Here is a 23631-nt window from a genome sequence, read left to right as displayed (position 1 = left end):
TTACGATCAAGTTAAGATTGACTACGTTTCAGACAACGTACCCTATAAATATTTATGACTCTACTTATTTCACGAAAAACGTAATCTTATCGTAATTGTTCCTTATTCTGATCGTACTGATGGGTAATTGTAAACGCTTGCATTATATTATTTGGGTTCGAGATAAGTGTACGCTACGGTATCGAGCGGCAAGTTTGAAGCGTAGTTAAGTTCCAACTATCGATACACTCCATTACCGTTATTGCAAGTTTAATCTTAACATCTGAATAATCCATCTTCATTTTAACGCGATTCGGATATTATGTAACCAAAATTGTAAAAGATTTTACAAATTTATTATCGTGTAAATAAAGTGTGTGGGTTTATTTATTTCTACAATTTACTCTGGAATTAGTAATCATAAAGCGGTACATCTCGATACGCAAATCGTACCATAACGTTGATTCGAGATCGAACATGCTCGAGACCTTATGTTTATGAATCATCGTATTATATTGCACGAAATCGAAACAAACAATAAAGTTACTTCATCGGCAATAAACGTTGGTAAAGCCGTGGATCGCCTATACATCGGCTACGCTGGCGCCACCTATTGAAAACAAAAATGGTGGCCAACAATATGCCCTATCCCTGCCCTGGTTTTATGGCACGCCAAATGTCTGCGTTCTCTAGGCTTCTTTCTACTATGTATTTCCCTCCGACTGATATACCCATTTTCGATGTGAACAAAGGGAATCATTTCCTCGCGGTCGACCCTATTTTACGTGCTAAATAAGTGGGGCTACTTCTAACCAAACCGAAGGTGATCGAAAACTATCGAATATTTTGCGAAATTATAACCGCACAAGCTCGATCCGTCGTGTCATTCACCTTATATAATGTAATTGGTTACACACGATTCCATACGGCGGTTACACGCCTTTAACATGTATTGCCCGTTACAGGAAACACGACAAAACAATCTAGCATTGTGACAATGCAATAAGGAGCAGAATCCTATATGCTTCGCTAGTACAAACTGCAAGATAGACGTTTTTTAGTTTGCTACACGCTATGTACGAATTACGTAAAAAATTTCCTGTCGTACGTGTAACCTGTATCATCTGAGTCAGTTAACATATTTAATGAAATGTCAAATAATCACAGGGTCCTATTAGGTTCGTACGCATTGCAGATAAAGTATTTGTTTCCTTGACAACTTGATCAGCCGATGTTATTTTAAACGAATTTCTTCGTGCAATTTAGTTAATAAAGCTTGCATCAGTCAATCAGTTCTTCATTACACGTTAGACATGTTTTGTACGTTACAATGTAAAGGGATACAATAACGGTTGTTTTTTTAATGTCGACAAAGGTTTCAACATGTTCGTCTCACTTATGGCATATATTTCTTATTGTAGGTCGTTGAATTTTCTATAACCTGGTAATGACAGATAGAGCACGCACAATGAGGTTGGAAGCAGAAATGGCTGCTCCTTTGCATCTGCAAAGATTGGAGCGCAGCCTCAATGTACAGCCCTTTTTGAGGCAGGTCGACGAATTGTTCCAAGATCCACCTAGGTATGTAGATGTAATGTAATATGTTATATATTATCTTTGATTATATATAGCGTTTTGAGGTAGTCGTCGATATAGATTCTACTGTTTTCTTAATTTTTTCAGCGAAGATGATAAATCTGTGTCATCTGAATCTTCCGAAGGGTCCGATAATTATCTGGACAATGTGCTGATTCGAAAGGAAGGTGCGTAATTTATTAAAATTTTTTCAAAGTATTATTTGCCGCTACGTAATTGCATAATGATCGTTAATGTTACAGAGGAAAGAATTAACAAATTGAGGCTCTATAATATGTCGAGCATGGGAGAGGAACGTCGTTGGCTGCAAGACATTTTATTGAGCGACTCGTCCGATAGCTCAGCGTCGGGATCTGACACGGACAGTCCCGTCACAGAGGAAGATTTTAAGGAAATGTTAAAATTTCACATACTTAGGAAAAAGTACCAAGGTCGTTTCTATCAGAAACCAGAAGTAAGTTCAAAGATTCGCGTAATATTAGTAACACGCATAAATATCGATTAGTAACGTAATATTCTCATTTTTAGAATATACAGTACCAGTATTATAGTGCTGGTTTATTGTCGAATTACGATCGATTTTTAGAACATCAGAAATTAATAGTCGGAAATAAAAAGAAGAAGGAAAAGAAACCAGATAAAAAGGTCATGAAGATAAAAAAGGAAAAGATTCCTCGTCATAGACAATCCGAAGATTACCCTGTACGTGAATTGGAGATTGCTTTAATCCTCTTCATTATAGATAATGTTATGTACGATTTTTTAGGAAGGGGAATATCCAGACGAAGAATGGGACCGTACAATGCCCAGAGAAGAAGAATTGGACGAAGCTGAATTGGAAGCAATAATGCGTCATCAACCCCGCCAGCGTGGCAGAAAAAAGCATAATAACAAAAGTCCAGAAGTAATGGCCATGAGAAGAAGAAAAATTTGGGTAATGATGTCCAAGAAAGAATTGGGAAAAGTACAAAGAGCAAAAACCAATAATCATAAGGAAATGTTAATTAGTTGTAAAAAAGTAGCTCAACACTGTATGAAATATTGGCGGCAAAAGGCTATGCAAGTGAGTATCGTCCTGTATGGATAGCTATCGATATTCACGATTCAAAGAATTGCGCATTTTCGTTGATTTTATAGTCGCAAAAGAATATGAAAGAGACTATATGGCGAGCAAAGCGTCTCACAAGGGAAATGCAATCTTACTGGAAACGTTACGATCGCGTGGAACGTGAAACGAGGAGAAGATTAGAGAAAGAAGCCGAAGAACAAAGAAAGATGGACGTAGAACTTATCGAGGTAATTGATGTTCTATCTTTACAGCGCCACAAATGTGTTTCTTCGCTATATAAATTACTTTATTATTTAGGCGAAACGACAACAGAGGAAACTGAACTTTCTTATTACACAGACCGAACTGTATGCTCACTTTATGTCTCGAAAGTTAGGGAAAGCTTCTCCCGAAGAACAACTGCGAATTTTAAATCAATTAGACGAAGAAAAAAATCCAAGGCTCGTTGGAATCGATGATTACGACAGGTAAAGCGTTTAACAATAATTCGCTTGCATCGCGATGAAATGTAATTTTATATTTGTACGTTGCCTCTTATTTACATAAATGCAGCGAAATTATGAAGCAAAAGGCAAAAAGGAATGCTACCGAAGCGTTTGATAATGAAAGAGCCAGGGCGAAACAATTCGATACCGCGGCCGCGTCTCAAGAATTACGCCTCAGCGATACTCCAGAAAATTTGGAACACCCTCAACCTTCGATATTTAAGGGGAACCTCAAAGGTTATCAATTAAAAGGGATGAATTGGCTAGCAAATTTATACGATCAGGTTCGTTTCTATGCAACATTGTCACAAATATTTAAACGGAACAAATGTGTAATAAAATATTTTTGATATTTTTTGTTTAGGGAATTAGTGGAATTTTGGCGGATGAAATGGGTTTGGGGAAAACTGTACAATCGATAGCGTTTCTCTGTCACGTTGCTGAAAGATACTGTAAGTTATTTAACGATAGTTAATCTTCTAGATCTAACGATAGTTCGTTCATTTATGATATAAATAAGAAATTAGTTGAATAAAGATTCACTCGAGTAACAACACTAACGGGTACGCTAAACTCGTGATTTTATATAACGTGAGGTTTCCATTTATTTTTTGAAGCTGTGTGGGGGCCATTTTTAATCATATCGCCGGCTTCGACGTTGCATAATTGGCAACAGGAAATGGCACGATTCGTACCAATGTTTAAGGTTGTTCCGTATTGGGGGAACCCGCAGGAACGAAAAATATTGAGACAGTTCTGGGATACTAAAGATTTGCACACGAAAGAAGCTTCTTTTCACGTAGTGATAACTAGTTACCAATTAGTCATTACTGATTACAAGTACTTTAACAGAATAAAATGGCAGTATATGATCTTAGACGAGGCGCAAGCTATAAAGAGCACTAGCAGGTTGGTGATTACTTGTTCCTCTCGACTTCGTTGCGAATGTGTGATATTTCAAAACCTCCCCTTTACAGTATGAGGTGGAAATTGTTGCTTGGATTCAGTTGTCGCAATAGATTGTTACTTAGCGGGACACCTATTCAAAATAGCATGGCAGAATTGTGGGCGTTGTTGCACTTTATAATGCCCACTTTGTTCGATTCTCACGACGAATTCAACGAATGGTTTTCCAAAGACATCGAGAGTCATGCTGAAAATAAAACGGGGATCGACGAGAGTAAGAATCTTTATGATACAGCAGCTTGAGCAATTTTCAATAGTGAGAATGTATCGGATTTATTGGACTGTACAGGGAAAATATAGTATTGAAACTTACATATTATTCTATATTAATCTTGACATTTCGACCTATTTTTTCTGGCTCGTAATTATGGATACATGTACATTCGCTAATGTGTTTTGACTCTTTGAGTTGTTGGATGTATAATTAATTCTGTGTACTAACTAATCGAGTTTTTTCCTACCGTAAACGTCGTATACAAACATAACGATCGCATGCTGTTCTTCGTCCTGCTTGTGTTGTTTTTCCTGGATGAAAAGTCCAAAATGCTAGGACAAATAAAAACTCGAGTTCCTCAGGAACTAAACGTGGAAGGAAAATATTTTATTCATTCTTATACGAGGAATAATTTCCTACCCGCTTGTATAATAGTTTTTGACGTATCCTGCGTATACTCGGAAGAGTATAATAGATCTTATACATTCTCAATACATTATCAATGATACTTAACGTTTCTATGTATACGAAAATCACGTACACGTGACAGCGATTTCTTTTTCCATTCAGAGCATTTATCGAGATTGCATATGATCTTGAAACCCTTCATGTTGCGGAGAATAAAGAAGGATGTGGAGAATGAATTGTCCGATAAGATAGAAGTTATGGTGTACTGCCCTCTTACAACACGACAAAAGTTACTTTATTCAGGTAAGTTGCTCTAATCGTCAATGTCGTGACGTTTTTTCTCTGATGCTAATACGATGTTTTTTTTTCGTACAGCATTAAAGAAAAAAATTAGAATAGAAGACTTACTACATTACACAGTGGGTGGTGGCGATACTGCCACTAACGACAAAAATTTCACGTCAAATCTTATGAATCTAGTCATGCAATTCCGAAAGGTATCGAACAATCTGTCTAAATGTTTAATAAGTTTTAAATAAACGACGACGCCAATAATACAATGGCCTGTAATGTCAATTACAGGTTTGCAATCATCCAGAACTTTTTGAGCGAAGAGATGCCAGATCCCCACTCTTCATGCACACAGAACTTTACGAAATGCCTGCGTTATTGTACACAGAGGGACTCTTGCACCTCTCGTTGCCATCCAAAGATCACTTTTTGTATAATAAGTTCTTCATATTTGCTACCGAGTACGTGCACCGGAGACTTCACGATGGCAGCGGGAGATTCTCCCGAAATCCCTTCTCGTTTAGTAGATTTATCAACTTGTCCCCGATGGAAATGAATAAAGTGTTTATCGTTGGTATTTTATTCAGGTAACAGCTATTATTATTAAAGGTATCACGCGTGATCCGTCAGGACACTACTTATCTTATGGCTGTGCAGGTTGTGTCTTGCAACCGTGATGGAAAGGAGGATAAAAATGACGCGTTATTGGGAGGATTGGAACGCCGACGAGAGAACGGAAATCCCTAGAAATCAGATACTTCTTTTGCCTAGAAAAATCGACTCCTCGTCGCGGTCAATGCGCGACTTGATATTCACGAAGAAGATTATCGAGGGCAATCCTGTATATACACACACAACACACATCGTTCACTCGATGCCAGAGACCGTTGCCCATCGAATTCTGCGTAGCAGCAAAAAGACGATTCAATCGATGAAGGTCGAGAACGTTTATACCTCTATTTTCCTAAAAAGTCCAAATTAATCATCGACACATTTCTTCTTATGATTGTTTGAGAGATCAGTCGTCAAAGTACGATATTTCTGTTTCCGTTTGCAGAGAATACTCCCTTCTACCAAAGCAGAACAAGAAGACTCAAAGGTGACCTTGCTACCAGAACATCTGCATCTTCCAAGACCACCGATATTGAGACACTGTCAACAGACTACCATTCCATCCTTTATCTGCGATACTTATCCTAAGGTTGTTTAATATGCAGCGATAGGATAGTGCAACAATGGTTGTAGGAATGTAATGAACGAAGGATTCGTTTCAGGTACAAGCTAGTCCTCGAAAACTGTATGTTAGTAGTAGTTCCGCAGCGTGCGCGTGGAGGAGGCACGAGGAATGCGGTGGAAAATTTGGACAAAGGCTTCTCTGGCTTGGCTGCGAACAAGCCCTCTCTACTTCGTTGCAAGAGAACTGTAGCCCTCACTTAACACAGTCTCCTTTAACGTTTTCTGTCCAAACCCAGGGTGGACTGTCTGCGTGCACGCCCATTAACGGATGGTCGAACATCATCGTACCAGGCAAGCAGTTTCCCAAAATCGCGTATTACGAAATATTCGAATAGTTCGAATTTATGAAGTTCTTCCTTTGAAATTGTTACAGATAAGCAAACGTTGGTGACAGACGCTGGGAAACTTTCGGTACTGGATAGTCTTCTGCGCCGTTTGAAGGAACAGGGCCATCGTGTTCTCATTTATTCTCAAATGACGAAAATGATCGATCTGTTGGAGGTACTCTAAGTTTATATAAACGCGACACGATCGTTGCAAGATTTTATATATCTTGCTTTTGTTACAGGAATATATGTATCATAGGAAACACACTTTCATGAGATTAGACGGCTCGTCCAAAATCTCTGACCGACGAGACATGGTCGCGGATTTCCAGAAAAGGTAAATCTCACGATGTTGTTACGAATTTTTGGATCGTTTCGTCGTGATGTGTAGATATTTTCCGGGTAACCGTCCACCGGCTGAACATTTAAATATCTGCCCATCTAAACGAGCGTCGTCTACTCCTTTAATGAGAATAGATCATTAATAAACCGAATGAATACTTTCACGACGCTGCTTAGAATATGTATCGGCTCCGGATCGTGTTGCATGTCTAAAGCGTGGCCTCTTAGCATGTCGTTCCTTGGCTCGCTCGCGCATAACTAACATGCGAATTAATTGGCGAATCGTCCCCGTCTTATAGACAGCTGCGGCTCCGGCTACCCGCCATGAATACATGATTCTAATAACGGGCGGCCGTCATCTTTTAGCCGTGCCATTATATTTCAACGTACCTTAGCCGCCACCTTTCATTCGCGAAACACTAAAACAAATCTAACAACTCCATTATCTGTAACATCATTCTATGTATACAGGGTGTTCGGCCACCCCTGGGAAATATTTTAATGGGGAATTCTAGAGGCCAAAATAAGACGAAAATCAAGAATAACAATTTGTTAATGGAGGTTTCGTTAAAAAGTTACTAACGTTTAAAATTTCACACCTTCTCGAATTTTTTTCTAGAAAGTGGGTAGGATTTCGAGGGTATGTGTAACGACCAAAAATGATTGTAATTGACCCCTTCGACTAAAAATAATTTTTCCAAGACGATTCAAAATTTTATTTTTTTGGTCGAAAAATTTAGGCACCCAATTAGATTTTCAGTAATGAATTTTTTTCTCGAAAATGCGTAGGATTTCGGGGGTATGTCTATTCACCAAAAATGATTGTAATTGACCCCTTCAATTAAAAATAATTTTTTTAGGACGATTTGAAACTTTTCAATTTTGTTGAAAAATTTGTCTACCTACTCGAATTTTTTTCTCGAAAATGCGTAGGATTTGGAGGATATGTTTATTCACCAAAAATGATTGTAATTGACCCCCAAAGCTAACAATATTTTTTCCAGAACGATTTGAAATTTTTTAATTTCGTCTAAAAATTTCAGTACCTTCTCGAATTTTTTTCTAGAAAACGGATAGGATTTCGGGGTTATGTGTATTCATAAAAAATGATTGTAATTGACCCCCGCAACTAAAAATAATTTTTCCAAAACGATTTGAAATTTTTGAATTTAATTGTTAATAACTTTTTAACGAAGCCTCCATCATCAATTTGGTATTCTTGATTTTCGTCTTATTTTGTCCTCTAGAATCCCCCATTAAAATTTTTCCCACGGTTGCCTGAACACCCTGTATGTATACATTTTGACCCCTCCAAACGAGGCTTCTGGAGCCATTCATGGTAGGGTTTGTACCGTCGTCAGTATCCCTAACGCAGATAGATGCAATACGCGAGGCAATACTGTATCATCGACTGTTAATCGTATCAGCCCCATCACTGTCGATTATAGCCTACCAAACTCACCTGTCAGGTCCCAGGGAAGAGGTAACCGTATCGTCGAAATCTTGCCCGCGATATCGTCCATTCGGGCCACGTTTCGTACTGGAAATCCTCTAAGTGCGCTCTGGCCAGCATTCCGAATTAATTTACATAGAAAACACCGCGCGTGCTGGGTCCGGTCAAATCTACAGCGACTGTTTCATGTTTCAGGGCGGACATATTCGTCTTTCTGCTGAGCACCCGAGCCGGAGGACTGGGAATAAACCTCACCGCCGCAGACACGGTCAGTAATCTTACCCTCGCTTGTACGTATTCGCTTAGGATTTCACGGCACGAGCTGTCCGGTCACACTGGATCCGATATTCCCGGACGAATGCCCCAAACTGGCGATAATCATCGTTGATCAGGAACAACGGTGGATCTAGAAATAGAGATGTCAAAATTCTGACGAATATTGAAATCCTTCAACGTTTGCCGATTAATAAAGAAACCGATTAAAGCGATTAATCCCTTGAATCCAGAAAAGGTTCATTCGTGAATTCGTTTCTGCCAATATTTCCCGGATTCAAAGGGTTACAGTTTAGATAACAGATTTGTTTGGTCAATGTAGAAGAGACGAAGAGGAATTTAGGGAAGACATGGCGCAAGGAATCAAGATTCTATCTGTCTCGATATCGTCATCGATTTAACAAGCCCCGAACTTGTGCCTGATAAAGTATCGTTTTGTACGATACTTTGGAGACAAAAAAGGAACTGAGTAGACTGTATCCACGTGCACTTTCTGCCCATTTACGTTCGAATAGAAACAGTAACGTGAAACCAGTTCTCTGATCTTAAGAACAAGAACTAAAAAATAATGTTTACTTTATAGTATATAATACTACATCATTTGAACTTTTATTTCTACTCACTGACCATTGAGCACGTTGCTATCTAATATTAATCACTTGGCAAAACAATTACATGAACTGATTTACAATGATGCAATGCGACACTAATCGAACGAGTCAATCCATCGTAATTTTCAAATGTTTCCTAAAAGGTCAGTCTAATTAGAAGGTAAAAAATTTACTGTTAACTGCACTGGTGTATCTGTGGAAAGAAAACTTGACACTAGTATAATAGAACATGTTAAATAATGTCCCAATTACTGGAAACACCCTGTATAGTCAGACTTCTTACTTTGCAAGCCTGTTGTTGTTCGAAAGAAATTGTGTTAGCGAAACGGACAGAATGAGATCAGAAATTAATGACATAATCGATAAGATTTTTTGGCCAGGGTCGTTCGCCCTGCATTGCCGAAACTGCATTCTGTTGTGCACGAATGTGGGCTGCAGGTATGCGTCGCTGAATGCATTTGCATATGCCCTCGTTCGAATATTGAGTGGAAAGAGAACTGTCCTTATTTGCAGCGTCACGCGATAGATATCTAAACCCCGAATGTTGATTTGCCCCCAGCTTGCAAAGTAAACGATTTTATTTTCGTTGGAAACCTAGTTTTCCACGATCCATTACGACCGAAAATTTAATTTTCATTATTTAATGTTCGAAACTTTGTCGTTCGCAGGTGATCTTCTACGATAGCGATTGGAATCCTACCGTGGATCAGCAGGCTATGGATCGCGCTCATAGGTTGGGACAAACGAAACAGGTGACGGTGTATAGACTAATATGCAAGGGTACCATCGAGGAAAGAATATTGCAACGTGCTCGTGAAAAAAGCGAGGTCCGTTTTTTTTATTTAGGTTCAAATAAATTAAGAAGTAATAATGTATGAATCTTGAGCCAATATGTTCAGGAAGGTAAAGACGATCCTTATTGGTTTTCAGAGCAATGCAGGAACGAGTATTTGTTCGTTTGGTATATCAGCTTTTAGTGAAGATCTTCCACAGAAGCTTATTAAAAATATAACAATAATAGTTCTGTGAGATAAATGTTAGCTAGGTTTACGATTGGTCATCAAACTTCTATGGAACAAGTGATAATTGCAGAATTTCTTGTTAAATGATCCATGTTGTAAATTGTTCCTTATTCTCGTTTTCGTACTCACGACCAAGGTTAATAGATATTATTTCATTTCTCGAATATATTGACTTAAGGTTCGTGTGAATTGCACACGCGATTTTCCCTTAACGCATTTGAACGCCCATTTCTCCAGATACAACGTATGGTGATCAGCGGTGGAAACTTTAAGCCGGACACTCTGAAGCCCAAAGAAGTTGTTTCCCTCTTGCTGGATGACGAGGAGATTGAAGCAAAATGTGAGTGCAAGACTAAATTTTTATCTGAATTGCATGGAATTAGTAGGAGTTGCAAAGAAATCACGAACGTGCCAATTTTTTATTCGATATTAATAACCAATATATTCCCGCGTTAAGCATGACAGACGGTTAAGGTGTGAAACATATTTTTGTGGTCATTTTTGTTTATTTGTTCGTTTGAAATTTATCGTGAGTCGACATATATCGAATGTGAAAAAGTTCTACTGTGATTAAATAGCGAATTTATTTCAACATATTCAGGGTGTTCGGCCACCCTTGGGAAAAATTTTGATGTAGGATTCTAGGGGCCAAAATAAGACGAAAATCAAGAATACCAATTTCTTGATGGGGGCTTCGTTAAAAAGTTATTAACGTTTAAAGTTTCGCCCGTACTGAATTTTTTTCTCGAAAATGCGCAAGATTTCGAGGGTATGTCTATTCACCAAAAATGATTGTAATCGACATTTGCAACTGAAAATAATTTTTTTAGAACGATTTGGAAAATTTTCTTTTCGTCGAAATATTTCAGCACATAACCTAATTTTTTTCTCGAAAGTGGATAGGATTTCGGGGGTATATCTATTCACCAAAAATGATTGCAATTGACCCCTGCAACCGAAAATAATTTTTCCAAAACGATTTCAAATTTTTTTTTTCTGTTGAGAAATCTCACACCTTCTCGAATTTTTTTCTCAAAAATGCGTAGGATTTCGGGGGTATGTGTAATGACCAAAAATGATTGTAATTGACCCCTGCAACCAGAAATAATTTTTTTAGAACGATTTGAAATTTTTGAATTTTGTCGAAAAATTTGTCCACATACTCGAATTTTTTTCTCGAAAGTGCGTAGGAATTCGAGGGTATGTGTAATGACCAAAAATGATTGTAATTGACCCCTGCAACCAAAAATAATTTTTTAAGAATGATTTGAAAATTTTGAATTTTGTCGAAAAATTTGTCCATATACTCGAATTTTTTTCTCGAAAGTGCGTAGGAATTCGAGGGTATGTGTAATGACCAAAAATGATTGTAATTGACCCCTGCAACCAAAAATAATTTTTTAAGAATGATTTGAAAATTTTGAATTTTGTCGAAAAATTTGTCCATATACTCGAATTTTTTTCTCGAAAGTGCGTAGGAATTCGAGGGTATGTGTAATGACCAAAAATGATTGTAATTGACCCCTGCAACCAACAATAATTTTTTTAGAACGATTTGAAATTTTTGAATTTTGTCGAAAAATTTGTCCATATACTCGAATTTTTTTCTCGAAAGTGCGTAGGAATTCGAGGATATGTGTAATGACCAAAAATGATTGTAATTGACCCCTGCAACCAGAAATAATTTTTTTAGAACGATTTGAAATTTTTGAATTTTGTCGAAAAATTTGTCCATATACTCGAATTTTTTTCTCGAAAGTGCGTAGGAATTCGAGGGTATGTGTAATGACCAAAAATGATTGTAATTGACCCCTGCAACCAAAAATAATTTTTTAAGAATGATTTGAAAATTTTTTTTTTCATCGAAAAATTTCAGCACCTATCCGATTTTTTTTCTCGAAAGTGAATAGGATTTCGAAGGTATGTGTAATGACTAAAAATAATTGTAATCGACCCCCGTAACCAAAAATAATTTTTCCAGAACGAGTTGAAATTTTTGAATTTAATTGTTATTAACTTTTAAATGAAGCCTCCATCAAGAAATTGGTATTCTTGATTTTCGTCTTATTTTGGCCTTTAGAATCCCCCATTAAAATTTTTCGCAGGGTTGGCCGAGCACCCTGTATTATACAAAAGTTGATGGCGCTGTCTGGCGCCAAGAATGTGAACTATCTCGCTACAAACTTGGCCGCGTTACCGCCAAAAGCGTCACTCATAAAGAAATCGCTCGCAAAGAAACCCACAAACTTTGTCTTCTACATTACTAATGTTATAGTAATAAAAGTATGTCTAACCACAGCCGACTTCGATACTAGCCACTCTGAAGCTTTGAAATCGTAAATTAATTTTGTCTATCCTTCAATCCCACGAGGAGAGTTTGAAACATAAACGACGAGATGCAAAGTAACTTCGTTCTCGCCATTCTCACTCGGCGTGGCGCGATTACGTTTGGCGCTCTAGCGCGACAGAACGAAAGGGTTTGGCAGCGATGAGGGGTCGAAGAAGGGGGAGGGGAGGGCGTGGATGCAATTACATTATGCTCGTTAGGTTATGCTAATGCCCTAATAACGAATAATAATAAGAGAAGCAACGAACGTCCCCGTATGTACAAGCCCCGTGTTCGTATATTTCAGATAGCCAACGGAGCGAGGAGAGAAAGCAGCACGCGGAGGATGCACGGCTCGAGTCGAACCTATATCACAAGGAGAGGGACCGGAAGAGGAAGTTAACCGCGCTTCCGGTCAAGGTGAGCCCGACGCCCTTAGAGCCGCTATCGGTCCCGTCTCTCTCGTTCCTTCTTACTCTTTGGATTCTCCGTTATTGGCTCACAGCTTTATTTTCACTTCTCTATTATGTAGAACTTATCCGACCATTTATTTTCACTTTCCCCTCAGGGCGACGCCAAGAGACCTTGCCTGTCCGACGCAAATGGCGACAAAATTGGCGACGTTCAATCCAATTCCAACGATAGCAATCAAATCGGTGGCAGCATTCAGTCGCATTTTGTGAACAATCATCAGCAGATCCTCGACACAGCGGACGATTATAGCGTACCAACCAGTCCTGCCAAGTCTGAGGTTTGTATTTGTACTCAAAGTGGCACTTGATGCAATTGTAATATCGTGGGTGGTGAGGCGTTTCAAATACTATATTATTAAAGTTAAGGAAAGAATATGTATCGTTGAAGGAAAGCAAAAAACGTCAGACTGTTGGTTTCTTATTTCAAAAATCGTTAATTTAATTTGTTAATAACTATACTTTCAGGACGAGACCAGTAACGATGGCTTGGTCGTCGACGTGGATGGCCCAGTGGGAGGTTCCGTCGTCGACGCTCGACAGTTACGCGTGGGCCAGTTTGGAGAGCCTTGCAAGATCAGTCGTCTGGATCACCACGTCCCTTACGGCAGTGGGACCACTGTTCGAATGAGGCCCACGATACGTGGTACCAGCAAGCGTGGTAGGCCTCGCGGCTCCCGCAGAGGAGGTCCCGTGGGAGGAAAAGGCAGAGGCCTCCTATTACTCCATCCGCCATCGAAGAGTATGGCTGGAAGCGATCCTCAGTCCCCAGCATCTTTGTCCCCGAACAACAGCAGCGCAGCCAGCGAGCAAACACAACAACACGGTGAGTGTTGGATTAATTTCTTCTGGACAATTAGTATTCATTGCTGTTTGGGGTGCAGAGAAAATTGTGCTAATAATGTAGACCCCATCTAGAGAAAGAGGACTGGTCGTTCTGAATCTAATAACACTCTGAAGGTGTCATCAGAGGCTATCAGGCTTGGTTCTCTAAGCTAGATACAACAGCAATCAGTGTCTGATAGATAGTTGCATTAAACAGAACTCAAACTCGATCCAAAGAGAATGTTGGCAATTTGTTATTTAAGAAAATTAGCTGAAGAGTCCGGGCACTGTCGACTTTGGTTGTAGTATACATAGACATACCGGGTGGTTCGATACAACACGCCACTCCACGGTAACGCAGCAAGGACGATCAGAATGAGATAAATAAATTATATCCATCTGATCAGATTGTATCGGATATAGAATCGCGAATAGCTGTCGTGCAGAATCGAGGAACGCTCGTTCGATGAATATTTCAATGTTCGTTTTGCACGGAACGCGCCCAGTACCGTGACGTTCGAGAGTTCGGCCGCAAACGGGGATATAAATATTTCATGCGTTCGTTTATTATTCGTTGTTGCCGCGATTAACATGAATAATTAACCGCATCAGTTTTTATGGATTATTTAGATTACAGGCAATAGCTTATGCTCGCGTTATTGTGGTAATAGATCTGCATAACTGTTCCAAGTGATCGTAATACTCAGCACGCGGTGCTTGGAAAATATTATCGCCCACAATCCTACATTTTCAAGTTCCGCTTCGTCGATTCGCGCGACAGCAAGCCGAGTCAGTTTTCCCGTTAAAAAAAATGGAAGGATGAAAAATTCTGGTCTGCTTTAAACAGAAACTCTCGAGAAAATTTCGTAATATTTAGTAATATACAGGGTGTTCGGCCACCCCTTTTAATGGGAGATTCTAGAGGCCAGAATATACGAAAATCAAGAATATCAATTTCTTGACTGAGGCTTCGTTCAAAAATTATTAACAATTAAATTAAGAAATTTCAAATCGTTCTGGAAAAATTATTTTCGATTGCAGGGGGCAATTACAATCATTTTTGGTGAATAGACATACCCCCGAAATCCTACGCATTTTCGAGAAAAAAATTCATTACTGAAAATCTAATTGGGTGCCTAAATTTTTCAACCGAAAAAATAAAATTTTGAATCGTCTTGGAAAAATTATTTTTAGTCGAAGGGGTCAATTACAATCATTTTTGGTCGCTACACATACCCTCGAAATCCTATCCACTTTCGAGAAAAAAAATCGGGTAGGTGTTGAAATTTTTCGATGAAAAAAAAAATTTTCAAATCATTCTTAAAAAATTATTTTCGGTTGCGGGGGTCAATTACAATCATTTTTGGTCGATACACATACCCTCGAAATCCTATCCACTTTCGAGAAAAAAAATCGGGTAGGTGTTGAAATTTTTCGACGGAAAAAAAGAATTTCAAATCGTTCTGGAAAAATTATTTTCAGTTGCGGGGGTCAATTACAATCATTTTTGGTGAATACACATACCCTCGAAATCCTACCCACTTTCTAGAAAAAAATTCGAGAAGGTGTGAAATTTTTCGACGGAAAAAAAAAATTTCAAATCGTTCTGGAAAAATTATTTTCAGTTGCGGGGGTCAATTACAATCATTTTTGGTCAATACACATATCCTTGAAATCCTATCCACTTTCTAGAAAAAAATTCGAGAAGGTGTGAAATTTTTCGACGGAAAAAAAGAATTTCAAATCGTTCTGGAAAAATTATTTTCAGTTGCGGGGGTCAATTACAATCATTTTTGGTCGATACACATATCCCCGAAATCCTACCCACTTACGAGAAAAAAAATTCTTTATTGAAAATATACTGTTTGGCCGGAAATGTTTCTATAACTTTTTAACGAAGCTTCCATCAACAAATTGCTATTCTTGATTTTCGTCTTATTTTTGCCTCTAGAATCCCCTATTAAAATTTTTCCCAGGGGTGGTCGAACACCCTGTATACAAAAAATCCCCCCCAACGCTAATCACGATCAAAGAAACGTGCACGAGCAAATAACATAGCAGAATTCGATTAAGCGAAACTTCGATATCAGCGATTAAATCGTGAAAAGAGGATTTCGTTAACCCCTCCCCCCCTTACTTTTATTATCTTACAAATGCTTTCGTTTCGAGCACTCCATCTGCGCCGTAGTCGAAAATTCTCACTCGAAATTCTCGCTTGAATCGCCGCGAAACGAACGGGGCTGCTCAGGGAGGATTAGTCGAAACTTACTCGAGGGGGGGTCGGTGCATTAAGAAGGAGGGGTGGCGAACTCAAAATGCCCCTAGACGATGAAAATGACTTTTCGTGACGCACCCTCGAATCGATACGCCCGTTAATCCCTGACTGACTCTTTCATAGACTGCCCCCCCCCCCTTCCGTTACCGCCATTTTGTTAGTGTAGCGCCGACTGGTCGGGTTCTCATGGGATTTCGCCGCGCAAAAAGGAAAAATGTCCCTCGTGGTCCTTGGATCCCCAAGCTGACAGCGAGTCCGTCGAAATTCCCTCGCGGGCACATGTGCGCGCAAGTGCCAACGGGGAACAGTTGGCCAGCTTCCAGAGGGTACGGGGATTCACCCTTCGAGGTACGCCCACCCCGTCCAAGTCTCGTGAGTCACCGTTCGGCGCGTCGCGGGCGCCCGTTATCCTTCAGGACCCGCGTCGTCTTGGAACATTCAAAATTATCGATCGATAAAATAAATGCCTTTCCTAACCTCTTGTACGTTCGCAACAGCTATCAATTTCACCGCTGGATATTACCACTCCGTCGAATTAATGGATTTCACTTGTAGACGATAACGAAACGATTTGTTACGGGCGCGAGAAATGCAGTCAAGTAAATTTCACGAATCGCGAGTATTTCCCCTCGGCTCGTAAAACGCGTCGCGAAACGTTGATTTTAACGAGAACGGCGGAATTCTCGGAACGCTTTCGCGCCAACGTTCGAATCTCGCGCGAAATTTCATTTTAGGTTAGCATCGAGACCGTGTAAATAGACGAGAGCAGTCGCTTTCTTCGTTCGTTGCGCTGTAGCTTATCGTGGAAGGTGTCCCCGCTAGTGGCGATATCGGCAATTAATACTTACGCGTCTACCGATACTGCTCGATGTTGTTTGAGATAGATACTTTCGGGTGTCTGGAACTCGGTATCCGTAATTTAAGAAAATAAGTGCGATCGTTGACCAGTTTTTTGGGGTCTCGTGTGGCCCACTATGCTACCAAAATATTGTATCGCGGCGAGATGCGACGCGCGACGAATAATGACGAGGCGTGGTGGAATCGTAACGAGATAGGGGGAGAGCGGAGAAAAAAAGAAGGAAAACACGGGCGACGCCCGGACGAGAGCGTGGCGCACGAAAACAAGTAGGTGGCCTCACGCAACGGCGCGTGGACCGGGCGGTTTACGCGGGCAAACGTGCGCCTCGCGGCGCGACGATCTTCTTCTCCGTGCTACATATACGGAAAAGGAAAGGAAAAAGGGGTCGTCCTCTCTCTCGTGCTTGTCGTCGACTGGAAGGCAAGCGGACAATAGCAGGTGCGGAGCGAACGCGACAGCTGCGATCGATGATGCTCTTCTTAGGTTTTTGGAACTCGCTCACCCTTCTCCACTTGGCCCCTCCCCCTCTCCTCCTCACGACTATCACTTCGTTATCGCGCCACCGTGCAACATTTTAGCCATCTAGATGAACGCAACTCAAGTTCTCTTTTACTCTTGCGGGTATCTTCAAATTTTATTCTCTGGTAACGAATAAAAGAAATAGTTTTGCGTTAGAAACGAGAATCGTTCTACTCGTACGCGATGTTTCGATATTTCCTGAATCCTCCACCCCGCGACGTTCCCTTGTCGAGACAGTGCGGTGTATTTTCGTATTGTTTGCATAATTTCTCCGTGATCCCGGAATGAACGTAGCGGTTAATAGGGGGCGGTTGGATTTCGTCGATACACGCTGTGCCTGATCGTACCGCGCCGTGTCATCTCACCCCCTTCCGTCATATTTCCGTGTCGCGAAACGGAAAGTAATTCCGAGCAGTTCGAGTGGTCGGAGGGCAAAGTTATGCTCGCGACGACCCCAAAGGTCCGTTTCCGTGCGACACGAAAGGTCGCGACATTCGGTGTTGTGACATCGAGGATCACAACACACGTGCCACTGCGAACGCTTAAACGTTGCATTGTCGCGACATTCCGATTACAGATGTCGCGCTGTGTCGCGTCTGTTGCCTCTATTTTCGTTTTATTGCATCTAAACGGTAAATAAACTGACCGACTGAATGTGTCGTCCGCGCGACCACCGAACGATTAACGATTTATAAAAGCATCCGTTATCTGGCTCGCGACTCGCTTTCTGGCCGTGGCTCTCGATCCATAATCCCCGTTATTACGATAACAAATCAGGCGATTCGTTACTCTGGTCGACCTAGCGGATCGTTGGAGGCTGCGCCCGAAGGGGACGGGCCCTTCGGGGCCACCGAAACTATTTCATTGTCCCGCTCTTTAGAATGCAATAATTTTCTCGGGTTCCAGGGTGCCCCCAGGCGGGAGAGCGCCTCGGAGCGCCGTGAAAGCTGCCGCTAGGCTGCTAAAGAACGAAAGTACCGCGGTCCGGTGAGCCAAGGGGCAGCGGGAGGGGGTACGAAGCGGCGAAGGAGAGGCGGCAGGGGGATGGGAGGAGAGTTCGGCTGTTGCTCGGCCAGAGATACGGCAGGATAATGCGGGAAGATAGGACGGGGCAAGGATATTGCTGGCTGGACGGTCGGCATTCCGCGGATCCTCGCGTTCCATTCGCCCCTTCCAGCTATATATATATATATATATGTATATGTATATACCTCGAAACTTTGCTCGAGAGGACCCTCTTTGTGCGTCCGGCGGGCCTCGTATCTCGCGACGGGGATCTCACCCACGCGTGCTTTTCACGGGAATCGCGACTGTGCCCCCTCGATAAGAAAATATTTCAAATCCCCCTTCTTCCCCCTCGTACCGACCCTCCTCTCTGTCATCTTCACCCTTCGTTTCGTTCGTATGGATATTAATTCAATTAGGGATCGATCCTTCGTCGACGTTGTCCCCCTCCCCCCCTCTCCCTCTTTACGGTTCCGTTGCTGAAACAGGTTGTGCACGCTCCACGCGTATTATTCGGCCCGGAGTAGCTTTGCTTTTCGGCATTCGACGGGTGTAAACAGTCGAGAGGGGTCTATATTCTCAAGACATTATCGATATTTAACCGATGGTATCCCGAGTTTCGATTTATCGACGCATGGTACAGAATTCATTTTTACGATTTTTTCGAACCACGTATTCGCCAACGTATTCTTCGAGAAAAATTATAAAAATAATATCATATGAGCGTAATCTCGAAATGTTCATCCGTTTAGAAACTTACGTACAATGAACAGAAATGTTAATATAAGAAATTATTTTATTTGTGAATTAGGTAAACGTATACCGGTGGACAAAATTAGAAGATTGTGAAAATGATCCTACCCTTGCCTCGTTTAGTTAAGAATATTAATAATTTAATAATTTGCGATAATAGCATTCCGTACGATTTGTTATAAGTGACTTAGTACTTTTCTGTAAGGAATGATGACAATTACGCAGATGAATCAACTTCAACAATGATTTTCCATAAATCACCATATGGTAACCATTGCCTTTGCTGGTGGCGCCACCTGACCTCTCTAGGTTTAATTTTCCACACGCAATTAAAAACATATTAACCAGTCCCTACATCCTCGAATCATCGAATATTCATATTTCTCGTACTATGCTTTCATTAAATACAGCAGATAACCCAGATCTGACGTAATGTTTTCCTATTTGTAAAAAGAGTGACTTAATTGTTTAGAACGTGAAAAGCACGCCTCGAGTAGATCGTTCAGCAAGCTTATCCGCCATCGGCGGTCGACCACGGCAATTCGATCAATCTTTGAATCGTCTGGCAACTCGATCTCCAAGGACCCTCTCGGCATCCCCTCCGGTAGCTCTCTTCCACGCCTCGAGAATCTCCTTCGTCGGCTCCTCGTGAATCCCGGGCGTCGGAATCGCGCGTAGAATTTCGAAAGCTCATAACGACTCACCCTCCCCTCCCCCCGAAAAACGTTAAGTTCGTTCCACGAGCTTTTCCCACCCTCTTCAGCGCCTTTGTTCGCGGAGTGGCCACTCGAGGAGTCCCTGCGCGAGAGGTGGCTGAAGAGCGCCTACTGAAAGGATCGAGAACGTGCCAAGGAATGTCGACGACTCGGAACGACGCAAGGAACGGGGGAAAAAGGGGGAAAAAGGACGAACGAAACGAAGGAAGGAAGGAACGACTAGCCGAACGAGGACGGGTATAGAACGTCCTCTCTCGTACATCCTTGCTCGGCTACTGACCTCCGACCCTGTCACTCACCCTCCTCCACCTCCACCTCCACCTCCGCCCAGAATTTTTCTCCCTCGCTATCTCATTAAATTCTTCTTCCCCCCTTCCATCGTCCCCCCACCCCCCACACACCCTCGCCTCCTTCTCTTCCCGCCGTCGGGCTCTCGTCCTCGCGGCCGGCTCCTGCGCTTACGATCAGTCGAATAGATGCCGTGGCACGATCCTCGAGTTTGTCTTCGTTCCACGGCGCGCGGCGTACCGGTGAATAACCGATTAACTGGTCAGACCACTCCACCGCTAAATGGAGGGCCTTCGGTATCCTGCATCTGCCATTATAATCGCGAAAAGTTGCACACGGGGCCCGTGGACGTCGTCCTCTTTCCCGCGAAATTCGACGCTCTAGGGCACGTCCCGTCATTCGTGTCCTCACGACACGCGATTGTCCCCTCGACGCGATGCAACGGCGACTTTCTTGCGCCGGTAGCGATTGGCCCCGACGATGCGCGAAAAGATCTCACGGCAGCTGCGTACCGAGAAAAGGAGACGAAAACGTGGATCGAATCGCCTAACGCAAATCATCCTTAATAACAGAATGCTTAAAGAGTCTTTAATAGCGCTTCGTATCGCTATGGTTCCACGAGATATCAGTTGTCGCGTTGCTGGGAATGTGTTGTAGGTTAGGTTGGCACGTGGCTTTTTTTAGTAGTGGTACGTAACTGTTCTTAACCTACGGCGCAGTTCATGCAGGAGAAACTTGTCTCTGGGGTTTTCGATGGGGGAATTGATATGTAATTAAATGCAGTAACCTGTCCAATACGTTTAAGCTCCTTTTGGCAATTTTCCATTTATCTCGAGCAACGTTTAAGCATCGGTTGAAAGCCAATCAACTTGGGATATAGGCGATACCGCCCGAGGCATTTGGACGCAAACTGTGTCAACCAAATTACAAACGATAAGCACAGTAATTACTGTCCGGGTTGTCGCGATTTCTCCCCGATCGGATTGTCACAATGTTATACTCGTTACTGTTTGGCGAATGATTTTCCACTGTATTCGATATAAGATACTTGACATTTTTTAACTGTCGTCGCCCCATCTCTGTCTTCTAGTTGGCAAACATCTGACGATAGCGATTGACGAGCCAACGCTTCGCGTTACAGGTCAAGGAACGTCAGGCCCAGCAGAGGGCGACGGACCCAGCACGGTGGGTCCTCTGGGTCCAGTGGGGAGCCTGGGGCCTCTGCCCGGCAGAGGAGGCCCACCGACGATTCGAAGAGGTCCTGGACGACCGAGACTCAGGCCCTCGGGTCCGGGGCATCAAGGGTACCGTACTTCCGGCCATCATCATAGCAGGAAAGTCCAGCGACCGCTTCCGGTGCCTCTGAGGTCCCAGCAGACGATCGCGACCATGAACCAACAGAAGTCCCCGGCCCAACGTCCCTCGGGGTCCGGTCCCTCGATCTCGTCCTCGTCCATGAACACGACCACCTCTTACCCCACCTCTGCCGAGTCCAGACCGTTTGGCTTCTACACGCAACAGCAACAACAGCAACCACGGGGCTCCTCCTAGCTTTCGGAGGGGGAATTCCTTCGGGTGATCCTCGAAGGCGACTCCTGAGCCTTCCGAAATTTTTAACAAGATCGAGACTTTTGTTGGCCGACTTTTAAAGAGACGTTCTTGGCGCGACAACGAGATCCTGGGAGGATCCGTTCGAGGATGATTATTTTTGGATCTTGCCAGGACCAAGCTCGAGGAGTCACGTCCCTGGACCCGACGATGGACTCGGGCTCGAGGATCTTCGTCGGAAGGACTTTCTTTCTGCTTTCTTTCCCCGACGATAGCGCGTGCGGATCGGTTTTCCACTCTTCTGAGCGAAGGACTTTCTGGACTCTCGATTCATCGTAGTAGTTGGTGTCGCGCGCGGCGATTTCACGCTCAAATAGTGCAATGCAGATCTTTTTCAAGGGCTCGGACCGTTCGCCGAGGCTGGCTCGCGTTAGGAAAATTACGTATGAGTTCGATCGGTCGCAACGAACATGTTTCGAGGTTCGTCCCGCAGTCCCCCGAGACCTCGTCGTACGATTCTCGCGTGTAAAGTATATGTACAAAGGTCGGTATTTAAGCGATTAATCGATTAAGGACAATTTCGCGGAATCGCCGCCGGGAGTCGTCTAGGCAATTTGTACAAATGAATCGCGCCACTCGTTGTTAGGTACTTAATAGAAGATCGAGCACGCCGGATCGGGAAGAGGAAGCGGAATTCGACGGAAACGGAAACGGTAGCCGGCAAGAAAGATCCCCGAAGGGCGTCGAACGATCCGCGTGGAAGCGAAAACCTCCGGAACGAATGCGAACAAAATGGCGAGGAGCGCCGTGAAAATAGCTTTCTATAGTTTTATTTCTTCTAGTTTTATTTCCGTTAACTCTTCGACGGTCGACGCGGCGAGGCACGGACGATCATCGGGGCAACTCGACGAGACCAGGGCAGCGGAGGCGCCTTTTATCGAGGATGGACGATGATCGTTCGACGAGACGAAGCATCGCGAGAAGCGAACTGCCCCTGATCTCGTTCTTCGTTCGTTATTTCGCTCTCGTTACTATCTATCTCTCCTCTAAACTGTTTCCCCTCTAAGTCTCACGACGTATTTACGATTCGTCGTCGCTGTAGCACTGTTCCGTCATTAGGCTCTGTTAGACGATATTATTTTTTACGCGCGTTAGAAGCCGCGTCATCAAGCCGATTCGATTCGTAAGAGAATGGTATTTATATTAGCAATAAACGATACAAATGGCCACCGAAACTATTCAAATCTCATCGATCGCCTTCGAAAATTTGTCCAGCGTAAAAATATTGCAATTCGTTCGCGTTGTGTTATTGGTACCGCATTGAATATAGAGCGTTGTACAGGACGATACAAAATTGGTGTAAGTGTATTTTATGACTCCGCTAAGAAGTATGTACCAATGAATATTTCCATGTACATTTAAGAAACTGAAACGAATACAATAAGGTTATAGAGCGATTGCATTGCGATGCCATTGAATTCACTGTTCTTCAGTTGTCGTAAAGTCACTGGTATATAGTTCATTTACACGGAATTCTATTCGTACTACGATTACTATAGGTTTATTAAGAGTATGCAAGACGACTAAAAAAAATGATGTTATGAAATTTGTAGTTTTTTTTAGTTGTACAATCAATAATGTACAGTTCAATTGTATGAAATTTTATTCTTACTACCATTGTCCTAGATCCGTAATATTATACAAGACAATTAAACGATGATGCTACAAAATCTACAGACTTTGCACAGATTTTTAAAAATAATCCTATAAAATTCA

General features: G+C 42.2%; 1 protein-coding gene across 2 annotated transcripts; it reads left to right on the top strand.

Moving 5' to 3' along the window:
- The first annotated feature begins 339 nt into the window (after positions 1 to 339).
- Ino80 (chromatin-remodeling ATPase INO80) lies at positions 340 to 23570 on the top strand. 2 transcript variants are annotated; one of them, XM_076777157.1, is made up of 28 exons: positions 340 to 802; positions 945 to 1157; positions 1401 to 1560; positions 1663 to 1742; positions 1818 to 2029; positions 2104 to 2277; positions 2342 to 2638; positions 2713 to 2871; positions 2942 to 3111; positions 3197 to 3413; positions 3494 to 3581; positions 3747 to 4038; positions 4107 to 4309; positions 4880 to 5020; positions 5093 to 5214; positions 5300 to 5595; positions 5666 to 5945; positions 6066 to 6209; positions 6283 to 6535; positions 6618 to 6745; positions 6813 to 6907; positions 8561 to 8633; positions 9918 to 10076; positions 10509 to 10611; positions 12905 to 13017; positions 13166 to 13348; positions 13536 to 13893; positions 21449 to 23570. In XM_076777157.1, the coding sequence occupies exons 3-28, from the start codon at positions 1427 to 1429 to the stop codon at positions 21856 to 21858; spliced, it is 4884 nt and encodes a 1627-aa protein (XP_076633272.1). In that variant the 5' UTR covers positions 340 to 802; positions 945 to 1157; positions 1401 to 1426; the 3' UTR covers positions 21859 to 23570. The 2 variants fall into 2 exon arrangements, with proteins under 2 accessions (XP_076633272.1, XP_076633273.1); XM_076777158.1 differs by lacking the exon at positions 945 to 1157.
- The last annotated feature ends 61 nt before the right edge of the window (positions 23571 to 23631 follow it).

This window comes from Colletes latitarsis, chromosome 11 (genome assembly GCF_051014445.1).
Source record: "Colletes latitarsis isolate SP2378_abdomen chromosome 11, iyColLati1, whole genome shotgun sequence".
NCBI lineage: Eukaryota > Metazoa > Arthropoda > Insecta > Hymenoptera > Colletidae > Colletes > Colletes latitarsis.
This window is presented reverse-complemented; position numbering and strand designations above follow the sequence as displayed.